We start from the raw sequence: 24,733 nt of genomic DNA, 5'->3' as shown, positions 1-24,733 counted from the left end.
GAAAATACTAAAAAAACACGCTTTTATAGCGTACAAAACTAAAACATGAAAAATAAATATAATACTATAGTATATAAATACTATAACTAGTATTTTTCGTTCGTTATTGTTTTAAGATTATTTAAAAAAATATTTTTAACTTTTTAATTCTATATTCTTTAAAAGCGTGTTTTTAAGTTTTTCAAACTAGATTCATGTTCAAGAATTTTGAATTTGTTTCAAAATCTGATCTTTGCATTTAACTTCTATATTTCTGACTCTCACTGAAGAACTTTCAATATATTTTCAATAACGTGATTTTGACTAAACTTTTGTACCACCCTCTACACACCTTACCCCAATTACTTCTGTAGGTTTACACCGACCGGTACAGTGATCGATCCGACGCTCATGACGTAACAGCGTCGAAGTGGGGAAGTAATAGTGACGTCACGTTGGTCCTGAACATTGGTGAAGTCGAGCAGATAGACACGCATTTGTAGTACTCTTTTGAAAACAGTAGATTACTCTGTTATTTCATAAGAACTGATTATTTGTTGTTTATGTTGTGGAATAAAAATAATCAACCATGTTTTCTTGTGCTTCAAGCCGATTGGCTTTGATTTCCCTAGGATGTTTTTTTCTTTCATGTGAGTAATATTTTGGATTGATTGAATGTTAATTGATGATATGATCACTGTTTCATGTGGCATATTTATTAAGTTAATTTTTTTATTCAATTAGCGGTTATATAATACTTTGCATGCTGCAGAAAGTGGGGAAAATCGATTTAACCTCAAAAGTAAACTGGGTTGAAATACTGGTTAATTTGATTAGTTCCTGGAAAAAACCGCTCACTGGAAAAATATTTTTGTAATAGTATTTCCACTCGTTGACTAGTTGAGATAATCTGATTATGATATGTTCGCGTATGAGGTGCATTGAAAATTAATGCTACATGTATTTTGTTAGTCGAATGAAAACATATCCATAATCACATTCAACTGAGAAATGTCGGAATGAGGGGAAGAGAAGTGCTACTATTTTTTATGATGTAAAAATGAAATTTACTAAAAAACGGAGTAAATTATTAATCGGAATTTTTATAAGTACACCACCCACCAGTTCGATTCGATATATAACTTTCATCAATAGTTCCTTCGGAACTTCAAATGAAAAATTAAACAGAATAGCCGCTCCAAAAATCAATAAAATGGAAGAAGTATAATAAAATAGTTCGAATTACCACCTGAGGATGTTAAAAATATCGCAAAATCAGCAAAACACTGAGTTCTCTTTTATAAGCAAGACGTTATTACACCACCTCTCATTCGTAAACTTTTCATTACCAATAACGCAGAGTTTTGATGATTCTAACCATTTTCTCACATACTATGTGAATTCTCACATACTGTGAATCTGAGAGATGAATATGAAAGTGGGCAAACCGCAGACACGTGTTTCTGGCTATTTAGCATTCGTCAATACGGTACAGCTAAGTGTGAAAAATAGACAACATTTGGTTGCCAGAAAAGGATCATAAAACAAACAAACGGAATCACCATCAGGGGCCAACTGCGATTTCGTGTCATCGTTGGAAGACCTTGTCATTACAAAGACTAACTCCCAACTTAGTCACGGGTGCAGCTGTAGCAACCTCAGTGTTGCCAACAGGATGAAATATGATGTCGCTACAGATGAACCAAAACTCCGCTACACGGCTCCATATACCGCTACACGGCTCCATATACCGCTACGCTTGTATATCTAACGCAATCAGTTCGCGCATGCGCCTTATACAAAATTAAATACCACAGAACTTTCAGTTTGTGTTTGTGTGCCATTCAGATACCACAAAACTGAACTTTCACTAATGTCAGGAATCAGGATCATGTGAATTTTCAACCGCGCAACTCAGTAGATGGTGCCTAATTTTCAAAATTTACAGCAGTCAATTTTTTAAAGCTCTCGTATCGACCAAATATTTCTCAGATTGAAATAATGATTTTCAAAAGTGAAAATAAATAAAATAAATATCAATTTGTTCGTAAAGTCACACTGAGCTCTTGAACGATCATTCGCGATAGGTCTAATTCATCCTTTCAAGTTGGAATCAGACAACCAATGTTGAGAAAAAGTTTGTTTTCGAGAATTTTTGTATTTTTTTGAACATGTCCCGTTTCCGCAAATTTGAATTGCGGTAGCTCTTTCGCCCGAGCTACAATCAGATGAACTATCTTCCATTTAAACTGTAATTTGTTCCACATAATTTATAATACTCGAGACAGTCGAGACTTTTAGTTTCAAGATATTGGAGGTTATATGGTTCAAGATATGAATGAAAATATCCAAAAATATTCTTCTTCTCTTTCATTATGTAATGGCCTCAGCTACTAAGACCATAACGTATTGACTGTGCATTCAATTATTCAAGTGTCAGCTGTCAGCTTTGAGTGCTGTCCCCTGCCTCTTCTTCTTTATAAAAGAGCTTGTCCAAAAAATTCTTCCACAATGATAATGTCTCTCTGACTATATAGTGCTCGCCGTTGACAGTGATGGCCTGGCCAACGACGTTCTAGAAGAAATATAGATCGATGATGCCGCCAGCCCAAAATCCACACCAACCAGTGACTTTTTCGGGATGCATATGACGCTTTCGGATCTGATGCGGATTGGTATCATCCCAAATTCCACAATTATGTTTGTTCACGTACCCATTCAAAAAAAAATGGGCCTCATCGCTATAGATGATTTTTCGATGAAAATTAGTTGCCAACTGCTTCAGAGCCCATTCAGCAAACACACGCCGTTGTCATTGGTCGTTTACCTTCAGTTCCTGGGTCAGTTGGATTTTGAACGGGTGCAGGCTCTAGTCACGACGCAAAATTCCCCAAATTGTGGTCTGTGAAAGGCCGAGTTCTTGTGAGCGATGCGAAATCGACTGCCTCAGATTCTCCTGCACACTCTCACATACAGCGGCGATGTTTTCAGCAGATTTTGCGTTTCATCAACGTAAGGGTATTGGTTCGATCGTTTATTGTACCAATGGACCCGGTATAATATATTCAAAAAAAATAATTAGGTACCAAACCTTCAGTCACAGTTCATTATAGAATTACAAATTAATACTATGCGGGTATTTTATTTTCAGATACCAAAATAATTCGTAGAAGTGATAAATCATTGATATCAGATTGGGTTGGTATAGAAAATCTATAAACTCAGGATCATTTTTCACTTATTACTTTGCCTATGAGTATAATTGAAAAAATTGAGTATTCTTTACTCAAGCGAAAAAAGTAGATATTTTCGGAAAACATATTGATGAAGAAGTCTTTTGCAGAAAATTCTCTTTACCACGAAGAGTAATATACGATACAAATTTGAATTTGAGGCAAAACATGTTTTACATTCAGAAAGAAACAATTCAAAGTCAGTTTTCTCAAAATGTGCAAATCATCAAAAAACCAAATAGTATGAATTAACAAATATATTGGAAATCTAATCAAAATTCAAAGTTATGAGTTATCTACTGAAGATGGACCAATTCATTAAAATCATTTAGTATGAATAATTTGGTGGATGATTCACGAAAACATATCTCTTATTTTTTGTGATGTCAAGATGTTAGCGGTGGAAAAAACTACTGATACTTGTAGTGAATCGGTGGTACGCTGTTCGAAAAATATAGGAGAATTTTCATTTATCTCAAAAAATATTCATTTATGCATCAATTTATATTTTGTTCCCTTTAAAGTAGCCCCCCTCGATATAATACACTTGTGCCAGCGTTTTTTTCAATCCTCGAATCAGTTCTGATATGCACTTTCTGGTATGTCCTTGAGCTCTCTCAGTGATCCGCAGGGTGCCAAATCTGGTGAATATGGTGGCTGTGGCATGATTGCGGTATTGTTTTTGTCCAAAAAATTACGAAGAAGCAATGACGAGTGAACAGGTGCATTATCGTTATGCAAAAGCCACAATACCGGACGTTTTCTTCGTATGGCTTCTTGCAAGCGGCGCATAACTTCAAGATAATACTACTCATTGACCGTATGACTATGTGATAAGCACTCCTGATGCACTACGTCACGGTGAGCAAAACTTTTGATCGGACTTGGCGTGCTTTTTGTGGTCTTGGCTCTCTTGTGGTCTTACATTGGAACGATTGGACTTTGGTTTCGATGTCATAACTATATACCCAAGATTCGTCACCAATTATGACCCTTTTAGGCAAATCTAGATCGCAGTAGCAATTCCTGAGCGATACTCATGCGAACTTCAATGTAGGTACCACTTGTAAATATTTTTCTGATTCAGAGTACAGTCATCGTATGTCACTGTCTTGTTAAACTGTTTTTGAGCACTTGAATTTGAATTTCGATAGCAGAAAATCGCCGAAAATGTAAACACTTCTGACTTTTATGCACCTCACCAATGAAGTAAACAGTTTCATTTGTGACCATATGTTCGAGACGGGTATACCAACATAAATAAATTAAATAATCGCTAATCCAATGTAGGTAGCCCGCAAAACTTGAACATTTCTGAACAGTCTACGTATAAACGGCAATAAAGTTGGGAGCAATAAAGTTGAATACAACTGAATTATTATCCACTTCTCTCTCAGAAGTGGACAATTTTCTATAAAACTATTACAAGTACCAGGATTAGATCTCAAAAAGAGGAGCAGATATTTGTCAAGTTTATAGGAAAAAGATCAAATTCTAAAGGTGGGCTTACAACATGATTTGCTTTATTTATTCTTGGCAATACGTAGAACTGTGGAGGTTTTGTATAATGATAAAGGGCGGCATGCTTCTTGATTTTGGAATGATATCTTCGCATGCTTCTGGTATCTTGTATATATTCCTATTTTCTCTACCCTTATTTTCATTGCTAACTATGATAATTACCTTTATCAACCGGTAGTAATTTTAATCCCTTCGTATACAATTTTTCGTTTAATCATATTACTTCGGAACTGGCAAGGTTATATGAATGCCTACTACTTCTGAAGATGAATATCAGTTGAGCTGCTGTAGCGGTTGTCATTTCCATTATTCAGATGTTTTCATTTGTGAAGGATTGATTTGATTCATTTGAAATTTACTTGTCTAATACGATAATCGTATTTGAATTAACGGAAATCAAGAATTACTTCTTGAACTTTGATTCGCAAACGTGAAATTTTTGAAGTTTTTTGAGTAATTTGAGAATATCCCTTTTTTGGCAATTACCTTTTTATAATTTGAGCTGATGAAATGGGATCCAGTCAAGCATGAGGTACATTGGTTAGTGCTCATTTTAGATGTATAAATCAAGGCCGGCCTTTATAGAAACTATAAGAATTGATTATCCAACCGCGCCCATATATTACAGCGATCCAAACTGTTTACAGGTGTAGTAATACTATAATACACATGTAAGTAAGCTGTGTTGATGAAAATTGTTGAATAGAAGCAAATAATAATATATTGGGTGTGGAGTTCGAGTAGAATATACCGAGTGGCCAGTTTATAATGACATTTTATTGGTATCTTTCTAACTGTGGAAGTTACAGGGTTGGTGGAATGAAATATCAAGTCTAGTTCTTGGAATACTGTAAAACAGTGGAAACTGAAGATTCTCTGGAAACCGGCATTTTATAACATAAAGATTCTTCCAATATTTAAAGAACAGTCCCATTGAAAGTACAATAGCACCAGGACCACTTTCAGTTATTATTTGCGCATAATGAAATCGTCAAATAGTTTTTTCAGTAATATTTTTTCTTTTCTAATGACTGAGTTATTGACTGAACTCTTAAATTTGGGACACGCTAAATACCGAGTTCTCAAAAGTTTTAAAATTGTCTTCTACGAGCCTTCAACAAATTATAGAATTATTCAGAATCAATATCTATTGGCAAAAACGGAGGCGTTAACGAATTTCTTTCCTTAGCAACAATGATTTATTTTGCTGCAAAGTTCCGCTCTCCAACCATACTGTACGTAATTCCTAAACTTGATAAAAGTTATTGAAACACTGGAAGGTTCTAACATAACCTCAAAAATATACTTTATACAGAAACATAATGAGTATTTTCATTCATGTAGTTTATTGTGACCATCATTCAATATTTAAAAAAAAATTTTCGTATTTTTGTTTCTTAACTTGTCAGCGCCTATACTTCATCGAGTTAACCATCAATTTTTCTGTGCAGTAGGTACTGTACCGGAACATTTTATATTTGTCACGTATTTGTGATTGGAATAAAAACGATAACCTAGATAAAATTTCATTGTGTTTTCAAAATTTGAAAAAGTTATATTCCTGATTCTCCGATATATAGGGTGTTTCAAATTCGATCCTCACAATTGGGATCTTGGAAACTATGAGAGATACGAAGATGGTTAAATCGGGGCAAAGTTGCGCATCTACCTGACGAACAATATGCCGTTGAGAAAATTCTGGAATTCAGAGTATATCCGGAGATATCCGGAAAAAACAGAAATTTCGGAAAATGGTTTTTATTTTTTCTGGCTCTTATTTTCCAAGGATTCGAAAATAAATTGCACTTCCACATTGCCACTTTTTCCTACATGGTGTTTTCAGATTTGCTATCCCACGTTTCGTCGTCCGGCCACCATCATCTTTATTTTTTCTTTTGGCGCTACATTGGATTCTTTCTGTTTCGAATAGAACCAGATTCAACCTTTTCAATGATGTATCATACGTTATCATTCTTTTTCGAAAAATTGGAGATATTGAAAAAAGTTATTTCTTATCATAATGTGCTTTGACTTTGTTTCTAAATTTGACTTTCTTTTTGTTACACTTAATGACATTTTGTTATTGTACAAGTCAATGAATTTTTGGCGAAAAATGGCTTTCACGAATGAAGAAACAAAAGATATGATACAAATTTATTACAAATACCATAGAAACAGTGTTAGGTAATCGGAAATGTATGTAAACTTGTATCCCGAAACACGACAACCACATGGAACTATGTTCAAGTAGTTGGATCAAAATCTCACCGAGTTTGGTTCATTTGAAAAGCCGAGGAAAAAATACGGAGACAGAATGGACCAGAAAGCTAAAAAAAATTGATAAATGAGATATGTATGAGGTAAGTTAGACATTGTGTCCTTCTCAATAAAAATTAATAATGTGCAGATAAACATGATCACGTCAAATTTTCTTCGAAATGAATATTTGTCATACATACATTTGGACAGATGAAAGCACTTTTACGAATTGTGGGATATTCAACCGAAATAATGAACAAATTTGGAGCATATACAATCCCAGGCAGTTCCGAGAAATTCGACCTCAAGTGCGATTTAGTATTAACGTTTGAGACGGAATTTACAGAGATAGAATTTTAGTCCTCATTTATTTGACGGAATTCTGAATGAAGAAACCTATCACCAGTTTTCAGTGTCGATTTTTGAAGACCATTTGGATGATCTACCTTTGGTTAACCATAACAACATCTGGTTCCAACATGATGATGCTCCACCGCACACTACCAGACGAGTATCTAATTACCTGACTGAAAGGTTTGATTATGAATGGATAGGGAATAATGGGCCGGTGAGATAGCCGGCAAGGTCTCCAGACTTCAGTGTTATGGATACATTCTCATGGGGTACACTGAAAAATAGAGTTTATGGTCAGAGGAAATATCAAAATATTGAGGACCTTCAACACAGCATTGTTAGAGAGTTGGGAAGATTGAGGAGGAGGAAAATTAATCGTGCAGTGAATAATATTTGAAGAAGTTGTGTTATCATGAACAAGGCCAGCATTTTGAGCAATTGCTGTGATTTACTTTTGTCTTTACATTTGAATGGATCATTGTTATTTGTTCAAAGTTCCATTTTCATTGAAAAGGACACAATGTCTAAGTTACCTCATACATACCTCGTTTATCAAGTTTTCTTTAGTTTCCTGGTCTATTCTGTCTCCATTCTTCTTCCTCGGCTTTTCAAATGAACCAAACAAATTTAAATACATTTCCGATGTCCTAACACTGTTTCTATTGTATTTGTAATACATTTCTATCATATAATTTTTTTCTTCATTCGTGAAAGTAAGTTTTCGCCAAAAATTCAATGACTTGTACAATAACAAAATGTCATTGAGTGTAACAAATTGAAAGTCAAATTCAGAAACATCAAAGTCAAAGCCTATTATGATGAGAATTAATTTTTTTCAATATCTCCAATTTTTGGAGGAATAATGATATATTATGATACATCATTGAAAAGGTAAAATTTGGTTCTATTCAAAACAAAAAGAATCTGATGTAGCGCCCGTAAGAAAAAATAAAGTTGATGATGGTAGCCGTAAGACGAAATGTGGGATAGCAAATCTGAAAACAACATTATTTAGCAGGGAAAAAGTGGCAACGTGGAAGTGACATTTATTTTTCGAATCCTTCGAATCATTCGAAATTTCTATTTTTTCCGGATATCTTAACGGCATATTGTTAGTCAGGTAAATGCACAAATTTGCCCCGATTTAACCATCTTCGCATCTCTCATAGTTTCCGAGATCCCAATGGTGAGTATCGAATTTGAAATACCCTGTATAAGTTCTTTCAAAAATAAATTTTTGAGAAGTATATTGAAATGAAAATGTTTCAGGTGGAGCCCAATTCCAAAACCAAAATCTCTTATACGGAAAACTTGATGCCGAAATAAAAGAGGATCCTCTCCAGTGCTATGATTGTAACTCTGAGTATGATCCGAGATGTGGAGATCCTTTCAATTCATATACGATAGGAATCATCAATTGCACGGATAGGAAAACTCCCGAACATTTGTTAAATCCAGACAATATGTATGCTGTAGTGAAACCCACGCTTTGCCGTAAAATTGTTCAAACGGGTGAGTTACAATTTTATGTTTTATGAAGGTAGTCCCAGAAATAGCGGGCCTGACCTTGAGATGGAGGTAGTAGTTTGAAAAATATCACTAGAATGTACAAACTCTATAAAGCATATGATTCAAGTTAGAAGACGCTGCGTTGTTTAGTATTTGCCTGGCAGGTATCCATAGCGAACTTACCGGTGAATTTGTAAAAATGGAGAAAATTGGTCATAGTTATGTATTACAATACTGTTATTTGAAAGGCCGCAACCCAACCAATATGAAAGCTGAACCTGCTTCTACTCTGGTCCTTCGTTTACAACAGTAAAATATTGGGTAGCACAGTTTAAATGAGGCCATACGAGCTGCCACAGGACGAGCATCGCAGTGGTCGACCAAATGGACTGATATTTTTTTTCTTATAAGGACAAAAACACAAGCACTACAGGAAAATCCTTAAGGCGCTCTTAGAGCGGTGCCTGTGCGGAAGTAGCGATTTACATTGGATTTGAATCGCTGGAAATTAAATTCATTTGGAAAGACGTCCACATAAACGTTCTTCAAGAGTGAAGTTTGAGGTGTTATGAGTTGAAACTCAAAACGATGGGCAGCCACAGTCCGTCGCGTATTTCTGACATGTACCGCTCTTGGTGGAATCAAATGTGCCAAGTCACTTGAACACTTCCCTGAAAGTATCTACAGAAGAGAGACATATCTCCAACCTTTTTTCGATGTTCCAGGCTATCAAGGTTGCACGTGATGTTCGCGTCCCCAATCAGGCGGATGGCCCTTTTCTGGATGGAATCCAGCAACTTCAGGGTATGTTTGTGGGCAGAACTCCATACATGAGAAAAATACTTCAAAGAAGTATCTGAGCTTTATGAAGCATCAAAAGTTGCTGAGATGTGTACAGTTGTTTTCTGGTTCGGAACAGTGTTCCAAGCTTTTGAGAAGCAGCCTTTGCAAATCCACTGACATGATTGTGTCAAGATATACAGGGTGTAACTAAATAAGTGTAAAACATTTAAGGAGGTGATTCCTCATCGAAAAAAAAGATAGGATCTTTCATATAAAGAAATTTCATTGGAGCATCCCTTGTTAAGATACAGCCCCTTAAAGGGGGTACATAAAATTTGTATAACTATTTTTTTCACAAGCACTAAAAAGTTACAATATTGAAATTAATCTGACGTTTTGTGCTACCAAAAATACACTTAGCCAGAAATTTATTTGGTTCACCCCATAGTTGTAAGGGGTGGAAAACGCAACCCCTAAACTTTATTTCCAATGTAACTTTTTGTCTTATTATTTGTTTACCATTTAAATTTATTTCCGATAGACTGTTTCATTCTAAACAAAAAATGTTTCTTGGGTTTTTGCCCAAAATAAACCAGTTCGCAGCAAAAAATTATTTCACAAACAACTACAGAGACACACCGTCATAAATGCGAAAATACGAAACTAATCTATCTAGTAGGTCGCTATTAGCGATAGTGACAATTAAATTGGTATGACGCTGTCAGTTTGTGAATTTTCGAAATTGAATTAATACTAATTGTGTGTGGTTCTGTTCTTAATTCGTTATTTTAATAATTCACTTGTTATTAAAATGGCATACACAAATGAGGAAATGGCTGATATGCATTACGTTTACGATCTGTCGCAGGGGTATGGGTTAGAAGCTTCTAAAAGATATGCTGAAATGTATCCTCAACGGCAGCATCCTTCACATAGAATATTTGCTCGACTTCATCAACGATTACGAGAATATGGTTTATTCGACAAAAGAACGCAGTATTGTGGTCGCCATCGAGAAATACGAACATCACAGCTTGAGGAAGCAGTACTTAAGATTGAAGAACAACCTACTACCAGTACTAGAAAGATTGCTTTCCGGCTAAATGTTGATCATATAACGGTATTTCGAATTTTAAAGGAACAACTCTTATACTCTTACCATCTGTTACGAGTACAGGCACTGTTACCGCGAGACTTTCCGAACCGTCTTGAATTTTGCAATTGGATGCTGGAAATGATTAGAAGAAATTGTGACTTTCTGAAGACGATAGAATTCACAGACGAATGTAGTTTTTTTCGGGACAAGATTATTAATTTTCATAATTACCAAAAATGGGCTGATGAAAACCATCACGCTATTGTCGCTCGGAGCTCAGAGTTATTGGAGATGATTTAATTGGGCTTCATTTTCTACCTCTTCGATTGAATGGTGAGGCATACGTTCAATTTTCAAGAGAAGTGCATCCAGTACTGCTGGAGGAAGTTCCTTTGGGCGTCAGAAGGGATATGTTTTTTATGCATGATGAGGCTCCCGCCCATTTCAGTCAAGTAGCACGTCAGCATTTAACTGAAACATATGCAAATCAGTGGATAGGTCGAGGAGGACCACAGAACTGGCCCGCTCGATCTCCGGATCTCAATCCTCTCGATTTCTCTATTTGGGTCCATTTACAGCATTTGGTTTATCGTACTCCTGTTCGCGATGTAGAGGACTTAAGAAACCGCATCATCGATGCGTGCAGGGTAATCAGAGAGACTCCAGGAATATTTGAGCGAATACGTGGCTCACTGTGCCGACGTCTAGACGCATGCGTAATGTCTGAAGGTAGACATATTGAACATTTACTATGGTAAATATAAATGGTAAACAAATAATAAGACAAAAAGTTACATTGGAAATAAATTTTAGGGGTTGCGTTTTCCACCCCTTACAACCATGGGGTAAGTGTGGCTAAGTGTCTTTTTGGTAGTACAGAACGTCAGGTTAATTTCAATATTGTTACTTTTTCAGTGCTCGTGAAAAAATTGTTATACAAATTTTATGTACTCCCTTTAAGGGGTTATATCTTAACAAGGGATGCTCCAATGAAGTTTCTTTATATGAAAGATCCTATCTTTTTTTCGATGAGGAATCACCTCCTTAAATGTTTTACACTTATTCAGGTACACCCTGTATATTTTTAAATTGTGTCTCTATATTTTCAAGAATGAATGAATGAAAGAAAATCGTTTATTCAAAATTTTTAGTAAATTACAATTCATTTGTTAGGTGTGTTTGTGTGGGGCCCTGCTATAGGCTAATGCCTCTTTAGGGCATGTTGTATGTGTGTGTGTTTTGTTGTGTGTTGGAGTCTGTGTTGTTTTGTGTTTCGCTTGTTCATATGGTTAATTCCGTTGATCCGTAGGGTGGTCCGAGTCCATTGCAGAGGTCGTGGTGTTGGTGCTGTTTGGGTACGGGTTCTTAGGCCGGGGCTGTTGGGGGTGAAACTCTTCGGAATTCGGCTCTTTCTAGGACGCTGCTATCCGCTGTCCGCTATCTGATTCCCGGTGGGAATTCCTCTAGGATATCCTGGATCGGCTCCGGCGGGTCTTTCATTGCTCCCAGGAGTCTGGCTGGGGGAAAGGGGAGCTTTTTCCTGGGTATCCTTCTGGATCCACCACGGGGAGTCCAGGGCGTTGTAAGCGAGTTGATGGCATCGGTGTTATTGCTGCTCATCGTTCTGGTCGCATATCGTCCTTGAAGTTCCTGAAATCGTTATATTTTCAAGAATAGAGATAGTTTTTTGAAGAATTCTGATATACATCAAGTAAATACTCGTTCTCAAAATCACTTCCATATACCTACCAATTTGTAAAAATAGAGTACATTTCTGCTCTCCTGCTAATAATGGCTTACGGGCATTCAATAAATTAGCAAATGAATTGAAAAACTGTTCTTTGTTATTGACTTTAAAAAAGCCACTCGAAAAATTACTTGTTACAAGATGTTTTTATTCAACAGATGAATTTTTTCCAGAAGATATCTCATAAGAATATTGTCAATTATGTTTCTGTTATATTTTACATTTTTATATGTATAATCATTTTTATATGTTTTTATATATTTTTAACGGCGAGTCTTTGTATTCCAAAGCTCTGGATGTGATATTGTTAAATCTACCTTGTATGTTTTTTTTCTAGACTTGACTATCCCAATTCACTGTTTTGTCTTTTGGAAAATGACTATTATTATTATTATTATTATTATTATTATTATAATGTAAACTCCCCTTAAGTGGTGATCAGAGTACGCTAATGTTACGTGTTGTTTTTTCAGTTGAAGGAAAAGTCCGAGTGATTCGCGGTTGTGGATACATAAGAGATGAACACGATGATAAGAAGTGCTACAGGAGAACAGGAACAAAAAATGTTGAAGTGTTTCATTGTTCTTGTACGAAATCCCTATGCAATACAGCCAATCCGATCCAATCATCTACTTCAGTGATAGTAACTGTAATTCTGGCAATAACGATGTCATTTAGAGGTTATCTTTTTGATTAATATCTTTGAAGAAATAGTGAAATCCACACATATGTGGTATTTACAAGAGTTCTTTGACTTTTGACCTCACATATTGAAAGAGTAAACAAGAAAGATATGTTTAAAATAATCTCTGTAAAGGTCTTTTTTTAATTCGAGGTCTTAAAAGTCAAAATTTGTACGGTAAATATTTTATTACAATTTGAGGAAGGAATCATTTGAGATTTCGCAAGTTGAATAATGTAATTGAAAGTTTTGAACGATTGTTATAGTAAAACGTACAAACCACAGTGTGATCCCGATTGCTATAAACTTTTTAAAGAAAAGGTTGGTGTATAAAGACAAAAATACTACTTCACATTATTGTATTCGTCTCATTGCATATGTACACGTATGTGTATGTGCATATGTACACGTATGTACCCGTATGTGTACATATGCCATGCATTTCAATCAATAATATTTTCACATTTTCGTACTTGAAATACCCAAAATTGTTATGAAGATATAGTAAGGATTAGATACTAAAAACACTTACAATTCGCAATTTTTCGGGGATGTTTTTTCCGCTTTCACAGAACTACAACAGATACACACATAATGAAAAATGACCAATTTTCAAACGTTCGCATTCATCATACGAAGTATAATCAAATGATCAGGCTTACAAACAATGTTCTCATTACTTTGTCAACGTATATAACATATTTGAATGGTTAAAATACGTTGTGAAAGGTTTAAAAAAGCGAAATGAGCAAAACAGAAAATTTAATCAATAATCAGATCAATAGATTAGGTATGCTAATCTAAGATTTGACATTGGAAAACTACTAATATTAGATGAGCCTTCAATAAATACGATTTGAGATTCATCAACAGAGTAAACACATCGTTTAAAGATTTCCACCAAACGGACTCGCTTGCGACTAGTTTTGTTTTCAGAAACAAAAACATGAAACTTATTTTAGTTTCGAAACTTGAGTTCCACCGAACAGATAAAAATTAGGCTGAGTCGCGTGTTCTGTCGTTTCAACTACACGATCATTTTTCATCATGCCTTCACAAGTCGATATTTTTATAACGGCCTTCGGTTTTTGATGATTGAATAATTTGAGCGATCGGATCATTGTTATGAAGACTAATAGATTATGAAACCGAATTATGGCAGATTTGATAAATGATGACTTAGGAATGAATGGAGAACTGATATCAAAATTTATACACACCCCAGATCAACACTTCAAATAATGTCACATGAAGTCACATATTAAAACAAAATACTAAACTGAATAGTTGTTTGTTGTTGTCGCGAACATTTCCACATAGCGAACTCTGTTTATAAAAACACAAACAAAACACCGAAACCTTTTGATTTTTCCGCCAGCCGATGGGTTATTTCGTTGTTAACAAAAACAGTCGCCTGCGACACGAAGTTTTCAAAAAGTTTCTTATTTTGACAACTCAAGTTTTTGTTTTGTCGAATTCGACAGAGTTGTTTGGTTTGTTGTGGTTATGTCCGTTTGATAGAAATACCTCTTGAGGTTTATGAACATGGTTTACGAATTCTGTTTTGTTGAAGTTTCATTTGATTTAGAAATACGTTCATCTGGATTGAATATTCGAGCTTATTGTGAGTAATTGGTGTTTTGATATGTCATATTACCTATTTAGTAAACCAAAATACAGGTATAATTGTAAAAATATATCATAAGACGTCAACACTATCACTATTCCAATTTTGACAACATTTATATTATATATTCTGCTATATCTCCATACAAATATTATTACTGGACAATATCACAAGTGAAAATGAATACCAAAACTATGATAATATTCATAATATGAGAAAAAAAATGTGGGAGTCAAAAAATATTCACTCAATTGTATTATTCAATCTGTTCCTTTTATCTGATTCATAAAATCGTGAAGGATGAGTGGCAAATGATTTTCAACTCGCGAGAAAAAATATACTTATGAATCGAAATGTTTCTGTGATTACCATGTGGCACATTACCATGTGCCACATGGTAATCACAACAAATTCTTAAGAATCGTAAACTCATTCGCCATTAAAGTCTTTGGATAATTGAAATGAATATTTACCAGTACTAATATAATATTGATTTATAAAAATTACCTAATGAAATTTGTGATAATGGATGATTATCTATTATCGTTAAATGAGACTGCCGTCACATATGGAATTGTGAAATTTGTCATTCATTCCATTTTATTATATTTGTATTGCAAATTTCCATTTTGATGTGTCCTTATCTGTTTCATCATTCCTTTCTTTGATTATTCATATCTCTTGCTCGAAGACAAAATGTTTCACTAGAAATTAGAAAAATCCAACGTCAAATTCTTATGGAACTGTTGTGCGAAACTTCCAATCAAAGAGTACAAAAACTGATGTTTCTGTTATACCCGGGGTCGCACTTCAACTCCCTTTATTCAACCACACGAAACCCGACCTCATTACAATCTAGATTCCCATTTTCAACAAAAAAAACCGTAATTTAAAATTCTCATACTCACCAAACCTACAAACCACCCTTCTCAAAACCCAAAATCACAATACATCAACCCACGACTTCTGAATTTACACACTCTCAAGTTATTTCCTCAGCCTGAGAACCCCATAACTGTAAATCCGACTAATTCAAATCCAGGAAAACTCAAGAGTCAAAGTTTAAACTTGGATACTCCAAATTCACAAGGACCTAACTTATAATACCCCAACTAAAAATGCCCAAACTCGTAAACCTAAACCACAAATCCCAAACCCATAAGCTCCAAATCAATATGATTTGGATGGTCGATTTTTGAAATTATATGTGAATATGTATATTCCAACATTTTTCATAAACATCAATAGTTTTGTGAAAAATAATTGAATTGTGAGCTAGTTTCTCTTGAAATATTTGAATTTTATCAGTATTTGTAATCATTATTCATCTATTTCTTCCATAAAATCATTTCAAAACATTTGTCCATTTTTAATGAAAGTATGTTGTACACTAATAATATTTAAACATATCCATAACATTAATTTAATGAGTGTTTTTAAATTTTATAGGCATTTTACAAATTATTGTATAATAAAATGGAACAAAAGGTGTAAGGAACTGAGATTAATTTATTTGAGTATTATGTTTCGTATCTCTGTAGAAGCTTTTGTTGAATTCTGGGAAAGTTCTCAAGTAAAAAAAAACTTTTATCTATAATTGAATGCTCCCATGAAAAATGGATTCCTGAAATCCTCTTTTCACTTGTTGTTATGTAATTCCTATATAAGGTTAATCGTAAAGATTCAGAACTGCTGATAGAGGTTCATTCATTATGCAGGTATTTATTAATATTGTCATCATTTCAAGCATTCAAGCAATGGTCAATCATTAACTTGATTTTGGAATTCCGTTACTTGTAATGAATGAATCTGTATAAAAATGCGACACACTGCCGAATTTGGCTTGAGGAGCCTTTGTAGTCGTTGCTTTTTCGCTAATAACTCAATTACAATTAAACATATACTGATTCCATCATCAAAAGCTTGAACAAAGCAGCTGAATTATTTCTTGGTTTTCAAAAATTGAGCAAAATTCATGCGGTCAATTTGTTTCCGATCGTCATGCGGAATACCTTCAGAAGGTATGCTGAAAGAGGAATTGGTGTTTTCATTAGACCGCTAACATGAAACCAGGTGATCTGAACAGTTTGAATTTTGTCTCGCTGGATTACCACTCGAAATTCACAGATGCAATGCTTATGAACCCCAGAAAACAACTTCTGATAGAAGAAGAATGATATGATATCCTGATCAATGTTGGTTACAAGATAAAAGAAGGGGTTTCCAAGATATACATTTTCTGAATCCATTGGAGTCATCATCCCAACTGAGGTTTATACAGAAAGGTCTTCTGCATATCCTGTGCTCAAAAATGCCTGTAAAGCAACTCCCATGACACTTTTCTGGAGTCATCTGACGTTTAGAGACTGTAACATTTCTAAAAACAATCCCCAAAGATCAACAACTACAAAGCCTAAAAGCTGATATTTTTGAAAACAGAGAAGGACTATTATTTCTTTCTCCAGCCTGCAAATTTCATCAAATGGGATAACACAGATATACCAAGATGGCGAGAAAAAACTGACTTGCTCATTGCTGACTATTCGTGACGGTTTGGAATACAAAACTGTTTTCAGTGATTTACCATCTAGCGTACAGTATTATGCGTATAAACTTGTTACAATTATAACTGCTCTAATTCTTCCCAACCAACTGAATGAAGAATTTGGTCAAAGGAGAACCCAGAGTGCTCGTATATAATGAATTTATGGGGGAATGAGGGGAGAAAATGAAGTCAATGATATTGAAAAATCTTCACACTTTTTCTTTGTACTCAGTAGCTAGGTAAACTAAAACAATGACTCAGATCGTAGAGTAACATGTTGAGGGTCCCGCTGGGTCTGCTCTTGATATTAATCCCAAAGTTATCGGCTCAAAGAGAGACAAATTATGTTGAAAAAGATGCAACATATGCAGATTTACTTTTCTGAATTAGTAAGGACTCAATTGCCGACTCTTTAGCCAAGGAAGCGGCTGGACTAAGAATTCCAGGACCCAGTGGCATCTACGGCCTGATGACTTCGACAATTGCCACAATTGTCTGGTGTTTTCGTCAATAAGAGAGTGTGTGTTCGGCGAGTCTTGGCCTACACCTGCCGATATAAAGAAAATGTATCCTAACTTGTCCACCTTCCAAAGGACAGGATGGACGATGACCTAGGAGGACAACACCTCAGGAAGATGTACAATGGGTGTACACAACTTTTGTGGAAAATGGAAATACTGCGATGAAAAATATTTTGATAAAAGCCTCTGTGAAATGATTCATCCAAAAACAATGAACAGCATAGAATGGAGAATAAAAATGATGAAAAAGCATATAGCCAATAATATTATATGATCCAATTCTAACTCCCTCTGAATAAATGAAGAATGGAGTATATTATGTCTTTATGGAACATCTTACTAGAGTATTTAGTTGATTTTGATCGACCTTCTTTGGATATCCTTACCTTTAACAAAAAATATGAAAATTGCATTGAAAGAACAAACTTTTCAGGCTATCTCGATGAGCTTAAATGATTTTCACAAAGAAAAATGTTTTTTTCAACAGTAGTTGTCGTATTCAATTATTTTGCCTTTCAAAATGAGAGCTATGAAATTATACATATATTTATCTTAACTTTTCGGAGAATAAAATCTGCCTCCGTCTTCAGAAATGAAAGAATTTGAGTATATTCACCATTTTTTCTTCACTGATTCTCCTCATTTCTACATTTTCTCGACAACTTATTGAAATCTTCAGCTGAATTGCAGAAAGTTTTTGCTATGTCATAGAAACAATTCATTATACCTCTTTTAACCCTCACATGATGGTTTGATGTGCAGTGCAGGTATCTAGATAAAGAAGAAGATGAACATTTGCATCGGATTGATCTAACGACCTTTTCATTACATCAAGAAAAGGAAGTTGACCAACTTGTTCAATCTCTATTGTGAACTTTATTGTCGGTCCTTGTTCGTTAATATGTTCCAAAAAGGCATTTAGATTATCATGGTTTTCATTCCAAATACCAGAGACATCTGGTTGAGAGATCGTCAACATCTCTTCTCCAAACTTTGAGATCGTTCTGGTTAGTTCCAACAAAAGATTCTTCAAAATGTTCTGTATATATGTTACTCAAGAAGGGAGATGGAGGGAAACCCATAGCAATGCCAAATTTTGTTGATAAAAATCATCTCCACATCGACAATAGGTTTTGTCTGTACACAATCACAAAAGCTCTAATATAATAAAATTATATAATAGTTATATTGGTGAAACTTCGAGACTATTGAAAGTGCGTGTGAATGAACATCGGGATTACATCAGGAACAGATAATTGACAGGATCAAAATTGCCTGAACACATTTTGAAATCAGACGGTGAACATCAAGAACAAGGCGAGAATGATTGCCAATGAACCCCATTCTATGAGATTAAACTCAATGAATCAATATATATTCTTATATCTGGGAAGAAGTTTATTTCGAATGGATCCTTAGAGATTGAACCTACTCGGCTACCCATCTTGAAGAAAAGACTAATATTAGAGAACACATTGTACTATAGCGAATGTTTCATAAGTCCATTCTGAAGACGGAGACAGATTTAAGCATCCTAAATGATAAGTATCTGTATAATTTCTCAACTCTTTTTTTGATAAGCGAAATTATTGAATACAAGTTGCTGATGAATAGAACATTTTTCTTCTTGAAAAATACTTTTTATTCACGCAGTAACGTACCGAGGTCAGCTAAAACGTTTCCCCTTTCTACACGTGTAGAAAGTTCTCCATTACAATTTTCATATTTGTTAGATTGTGGAAGGTGAAAATACCCAAACAAAGCCGATAAAGAGTCTGATTTCCTCCACAAAAAATGACTTTCTTCATGTTTTTGATATCAGTTATGTTTGATGGTGATTTTCTTAACATCGGCTCTGCTTGAAAACCAAAATAGTCCATGCCATTGTTGCTTACATTTTCCGTTTACATGAAAGTCAGGAAATGAATATCACCTAAATGAACATTGGAATTTATTAACGAGTTGTCACTAAGTCACTACTTTAATTTTTATATCAATGAAAAATACAATGAGGATTGTTTGTTACATTGATTTTTCATAATTTGAATTTTCCAATTTTAATACAGAGAGACGATTGGTCTCAAATTGAAATCTGAATGAGGACTTCACATCAAAAAATTGGATTCGACATTTTTGCATGTTTCCACATGCCAATAAAAACAATCGTTATCGATGTATGATTTAGACTAACACAGTTTATTATAGCTTTGAAAATTATTTTTTCTCTTAACTACCTCAGCAGTAACTTGAACGGTTAACTTAACTATCATGTGTGCCCCAAAACAAAATTGGAAATGTTTTGTATCACTTGAAAATCATCTTTTAATTGGGGCCCTAACCTCATACTCCCTCCAATCTCTATGTAACTTCTTGAATGTATTATGATGTGAATAAATTTTATACATAAATACCAGATATTATAAAGAGATATTTTAATTCGAAAAAAATTATTGATATAAACATTCAGATTGAAAATGAATTTATTGTATGTATCATAATATAACCACACGTGAAAAACAATCGTATATTTGTAAGTTCAGTTTGTTAGCATAAATGCTCGCACGCTATCGATTTTATTTATTGTTGTATTTTTATATTCCAATGTTACCTGGGGTTTAAAAATAAAGAAATGTTTAACGATTCGTTTTTCAATGCATACGATTAATGTACTGATAATATTTCTTACTATTTACCTGTCCAATTTTGACTGGGAGAAAGTTTTCACGAACGAATGCATCCCATTTCAGAAAATGAAAATTGATAATAGAAAACCTTGGATCACCACAAGAATTAGAATCTCTTCGAAAAATATGGGATCTCTTAATTATGTGAGGATATACTTGAACACTATTGCTTTTGAAACATACTCTAATAAATATTAAATAAAATTTCACTAGGTCGGACTCCCATTGTCTAATATATAAAATTATTTGAAATCCCTGAAACAATTAAAAAAGAAGAATTGAAAATAAATAGCTGTAAATAACAATTATATTAAGGAAAAAAAACCTGAAATGAAATAATAGTGAAATAAAATACAAGTAAAAATAAAACAATTGAACAAAAAATAAAAATAAATAAGTACAAAATGAAAATAAAGATAAAAATAAAAAAGTTAAGAGATCTCAAGCCAAGTTAGTTCACGACGTTTCGATTATTGGTATCCACAATCGTCTTCGGGTGGTGACTGGACTGATTCCACTGAGAGATGACTATTTATGGGTCGATGGAGTACTTTCACTTGTCCCCGCTTTCCATTTTTTCCGCTTCTGTGGTGGCTTCCATTGTCTGATATGATATAAATTTATTTTAAATCCCTGAAAGAATCTGTAAAAAATTAAAAAGATTAAGTGAAAAATACCAATTTTGTTAATAAAAAAACTGAAATTTCAATGGAATAAAATACAAGCAACAACAAAAAAAAAACAAAAAAATTGAACTATTAACACGAGCTGAATAAGAAGAGAGACTTTGGAAGAGGATCATGGACCAATCTTTGCCAAGATTGAAAGCACATGCTTGAAGACCCGACAAGACATGGAGGAAACCCACAACAGGAAGTGGGGAAAGTTGGTGAGGAAACAATGCCCAAATGCAGCACGAAAACAGGACAGCTATGATGCCACCAACGTCATCAACATGAGTTCCCGCCCGCTCACAGATATAGAGAAATCCTTGTTGAGGATAGGTCTAAACATCGCCATTGCACCAACATCTTTGTCCACTTTGGAAATAATAGCGGCAGTGGAATCCACCAGTTCCCTTATTGATCAGATCGGGGCAGAAGAATTCAGATGGAAAATTAGAGAACAGCTAGATCGAGAACCAGTTCCAACGACTAACATCAGCAATGAAGAACGAAGATCCCTGAGACAACACCATTAAGATCATACCTGCAGATAATAACATCGCACCACACTAAGCCCCCTCACTTGTATGGAGTACCCAAAGTTCACAAGAAGGATGTTCCGCTCAGACCGATCATTAGCTCCAGAGATTCAGCCACTCAGAATTTGTCCAGAAGAAAAAACATAATTTTTTGTGAAAAATTTAAGGCATTTTGTTGAACTACTAGAGGAAATCGAAGTCAAAGAGCAGGATCAACTGATCAGTTTCGACGTGGAACGCCTCTACACCAACGTTCCTGTCGAAAAAGCACTTCAAATCATACAGAAGAAGCTTTCCGAAGATGGGGACCTGATAGATAGAACAAACTCACCGATACAAGTAACCATGGAACTACTAGAATGCTGTGTACGAAACTGCAACTGAAAGACGAATTCTTTACGCAAGATGAGTGACTGCCAATGGGATCGCCACTTCCATCGGTGATGGTTAAACTATAGAGATATGGTGTTCGAGGGAACGCTCTGAAATGGGCTAAATCTTATCTCACTGAACGAACTCGAAGAGTGTGCATTAAGAATCAAGGAAAAATGTATAAATCTGAAATATCATCATCTAATTTCGGAAAACCACAGGATAGTATTGTCGGTCCAATATTTTTCATAATTTTCATGAATGATCTATGTGCAACCAGTATTGAAGATCAGTTCATTACAAATTATGCTGATGACACAAACCTTTTATGCGGAGGTGATAATTTTCCTGCTCTTATGCAAAATGCAAGTAATCTATTTGGCGGTACCAAACATTGGTTTGAAAGTAATACATTGATTCTTAATGAATCAAAAACTAATACGATCATGTTTCGTCCAAGACAGCTACAGATAGAACGTCCATGAAGCATAAATATGAAAAATAGAAAGAGAGAGATAGCTCCTTGTACTGAATTCTCAGGTGTTTACCTTAATGAATATTTAGCCTAGTCTGAGCAAATAACAAATTTATGCATGAAACTAAATTCAGTCGTGTTTGCCATGAGAACTCTCAATAGATTTATAAATTTCAGTTCAATGAAAATTATGTATCATGCAAACTTTGAAGCAGCTGCTAAATATGGCATCATGTTTTGGGGAAGCAGTTCTGATTCGGAAAAAGTGTTTATCATTTAGAAGAGAACGTTAAGAATAATCTTGAATATGCCATATAGGGAATCATGCAGAAGCATTTTCTGATCAAACAATATATTGACCATTTATGCAATTTATATTTATGAATATTTAATGTTCTTTTTCAAAAATAAATTTTTGTTTATTATAAATTACATCCCTCACAAATATGAAACTAGGACTAGAAATATCAACTACCCTGTTCACAGACTCACGATAACTGAAAATAGCCCACAATACATGTGCATCAGATTGTACAATAAATTACCAGATAGAATAAAAGTATTGGTCAGCATCAATAAATTCAAAAGAGAAATGAAAAAGGTACTCATACATCTGGAACCTTATAATATTGCGGATTATTTTGATCATAATTTTCAAAATTATCTTTATTTATGCATCTTATATTTCTATTTACGCAAGCTTATTGTGTCTTGTAACCCTCAGTGACGTCATTTCATTATATGTTGTCATTATATGTTTATTGTTTTGTTGACATATTCTGAAATAAAGATGATTATTATTATTATTATTATTATAGCCAATATATAAATAAATGAATAAAATTAATGGAGTGGTTTGAAACTCTGGCCATTGAACAAGCCTACAAGAAGCCCCGAGTCTGGTTGAGATACGTGGACATCACCTTCATAATATGTAACCATGGGAATACAAAACTAGACACTTTCCTGAAGCACATCAACAACTTAAGTCCTTCCATCACTTTCACAATGGAGAAGGAAGTCCACAACGAATTATATATCGAAAACCCACTCACACGGGACAGTATCTGAACCAGGAATTCAACCACCATCAATCGACTGAAGGAGGAATCATCAAGACTCTACTAGACCGTACTTTCGGGCTCTGCAATACAAAGGAAAGTATCGAAAAGGAACTAGGCATCATCAAAAATGACCTTCAACGGAATGATTACTTCAAAATGATGGTGGAACAGGCTTTAGCTAGAAGACAACAAGAGCTCCACAAGGAAGAGAAGCCGCCCCAACCAGTACTTGTACTTCCCTACATCAGAGGATTGTCAGAAAGGATAAGAAGGATTGGGTCCAAGTATAACATTAGAACCTGCTTCAGATCTTGGAACACTATCCGTAGCAGTCTCACAAAAACCCGACCACCAAATGCGGACTGCGATTCCAAGAATTGCATTTACCGGATACCCTGCGAGTGCGGAGAATCATACATCGGTGAAACTAAGAGGCCATTAAAAGTTTGCATTGCCGAACACAAGAAACACACACAGCGAGGAGAAACCAGCAAATCAGGAATAACAGAGCATGTTTGGACTCATCAACATAACATCAAGTGGGCTTAAGGTGAAATCATCCACAAGGAGGAACACTGGTTTAGGAGAAAATTCAAAGAAGCCTCATATTTGTTGTCCAACAACGCATTTAGCCAAGCTAGCTTAGAGCTTCATAACATTTGGAAACCTCCAATCAAACCTGCCGCCAAACGGTCAGCTCCCGCTAAAAACCACTGAAGCGGTGAGAGGGAAGAGAGGCGTTGAAAGCAGTGGAATAATCTATAAATAGTCAGATCTCGAAGAAGTAAGTCCAGACCCCTTGAGGGGCGGCATTGATATCTGAGGAATTCATGCCATCATCATCCCTTCAGTCATGAAATCATTTGTCCTTCTTCGACAAAAATCAGCCAAAAGGGTAAGAGAGCTGGGCTTCAACCTGAACAAACTCAAGGCGACGTGCAGTAAAATAAGTCCAGAGTTATCACCCGGAAACGATTGTGGATACTAACAATCGAAATGTCGTGAAGTAGCTTGGTTTGGAATCTTTTGATTTTTGTTTCTTGTTAACAATTTTTTAATTTTTCAGCTCGTGTTGATA

At 34.9% G+C, this 24,733-nt stretch overlaps 1 protein-coding gene across 1 annotated transcript; it reads left to right on the top strand.

Annotated features, from left to right (window-relative positions):
- The first annotated feature begins 452 nt into the window (after positions 1-452).
- Positions 453-20,496, top strand: LOC111507360 (UPAR/Ly6 domain-containing protein crok). The gene is made up of 3 exons (XM_023162656.2): positions 453-629; positions 8,616-8,858; positions 12,955-20,496. The coding sequence occupies exons 1-3, from the start codon at positions 569-571 to the stop codon at positions 13,176-13,178; spliced, it is 528 nt and encodes a 175-aa protein (XP_023018424.2). The 5' UTR covers positions 453-568; the 3' UTR covers positions 13,179-20,496.
- The last annotated feature ends 4,237 nt before the right edge of the window (positions 20,497-24,733 follow it).

The sequence above is a fragment of the Leptinotarsa decemlineata genome, unplaced genomic scaffold, assembly GCF_025532065.1.
Source record: "Leptinotarsa decemlineata unplaced genomic scaffold, Ldec_3_MD MMD2_tig00000035_RagTag_RagTag, whole genome shotgun sequence".
Taxonomy (NCBI): domain Eukaryota; kingdom Metazoa; phylum Arthropoda; class Insecta; order Coleoptera; family Chrysomelidae; genus Leptinotarsa; species Leptinotarsa decemlineata.
The sequence above is the reverse complement of the archived record's forward strand: the minus strand, read 5'-3'. Positions and strand labels throughout refer to the sequence as shown.

Bases quoted from the DNA above. Each gene is read 5' to 3' on its own strand.
- LOC111507360 (XM_023162656.2), top strand. From the start codon at position 569: ATGTTTTCTTGTGCTTCAAGCCGATTGGCTTTGATTTCCCTAGGATGT. The intron at 630-8,615 runs GTGAGTAATATT...AAAATGTTTCAG, and splicing joins AGGATGTTTTTTTCTTTCAT to GTGGAGCCCAATTCCAAAAC. The intron at 8,859-12,954 runs GTGAGTTACAAT...TTGTTTTTTCAG, and splicing joins CCGTAAAATTGTTCAAACGG to TTGAAGGAAAAGTCCGAGTG.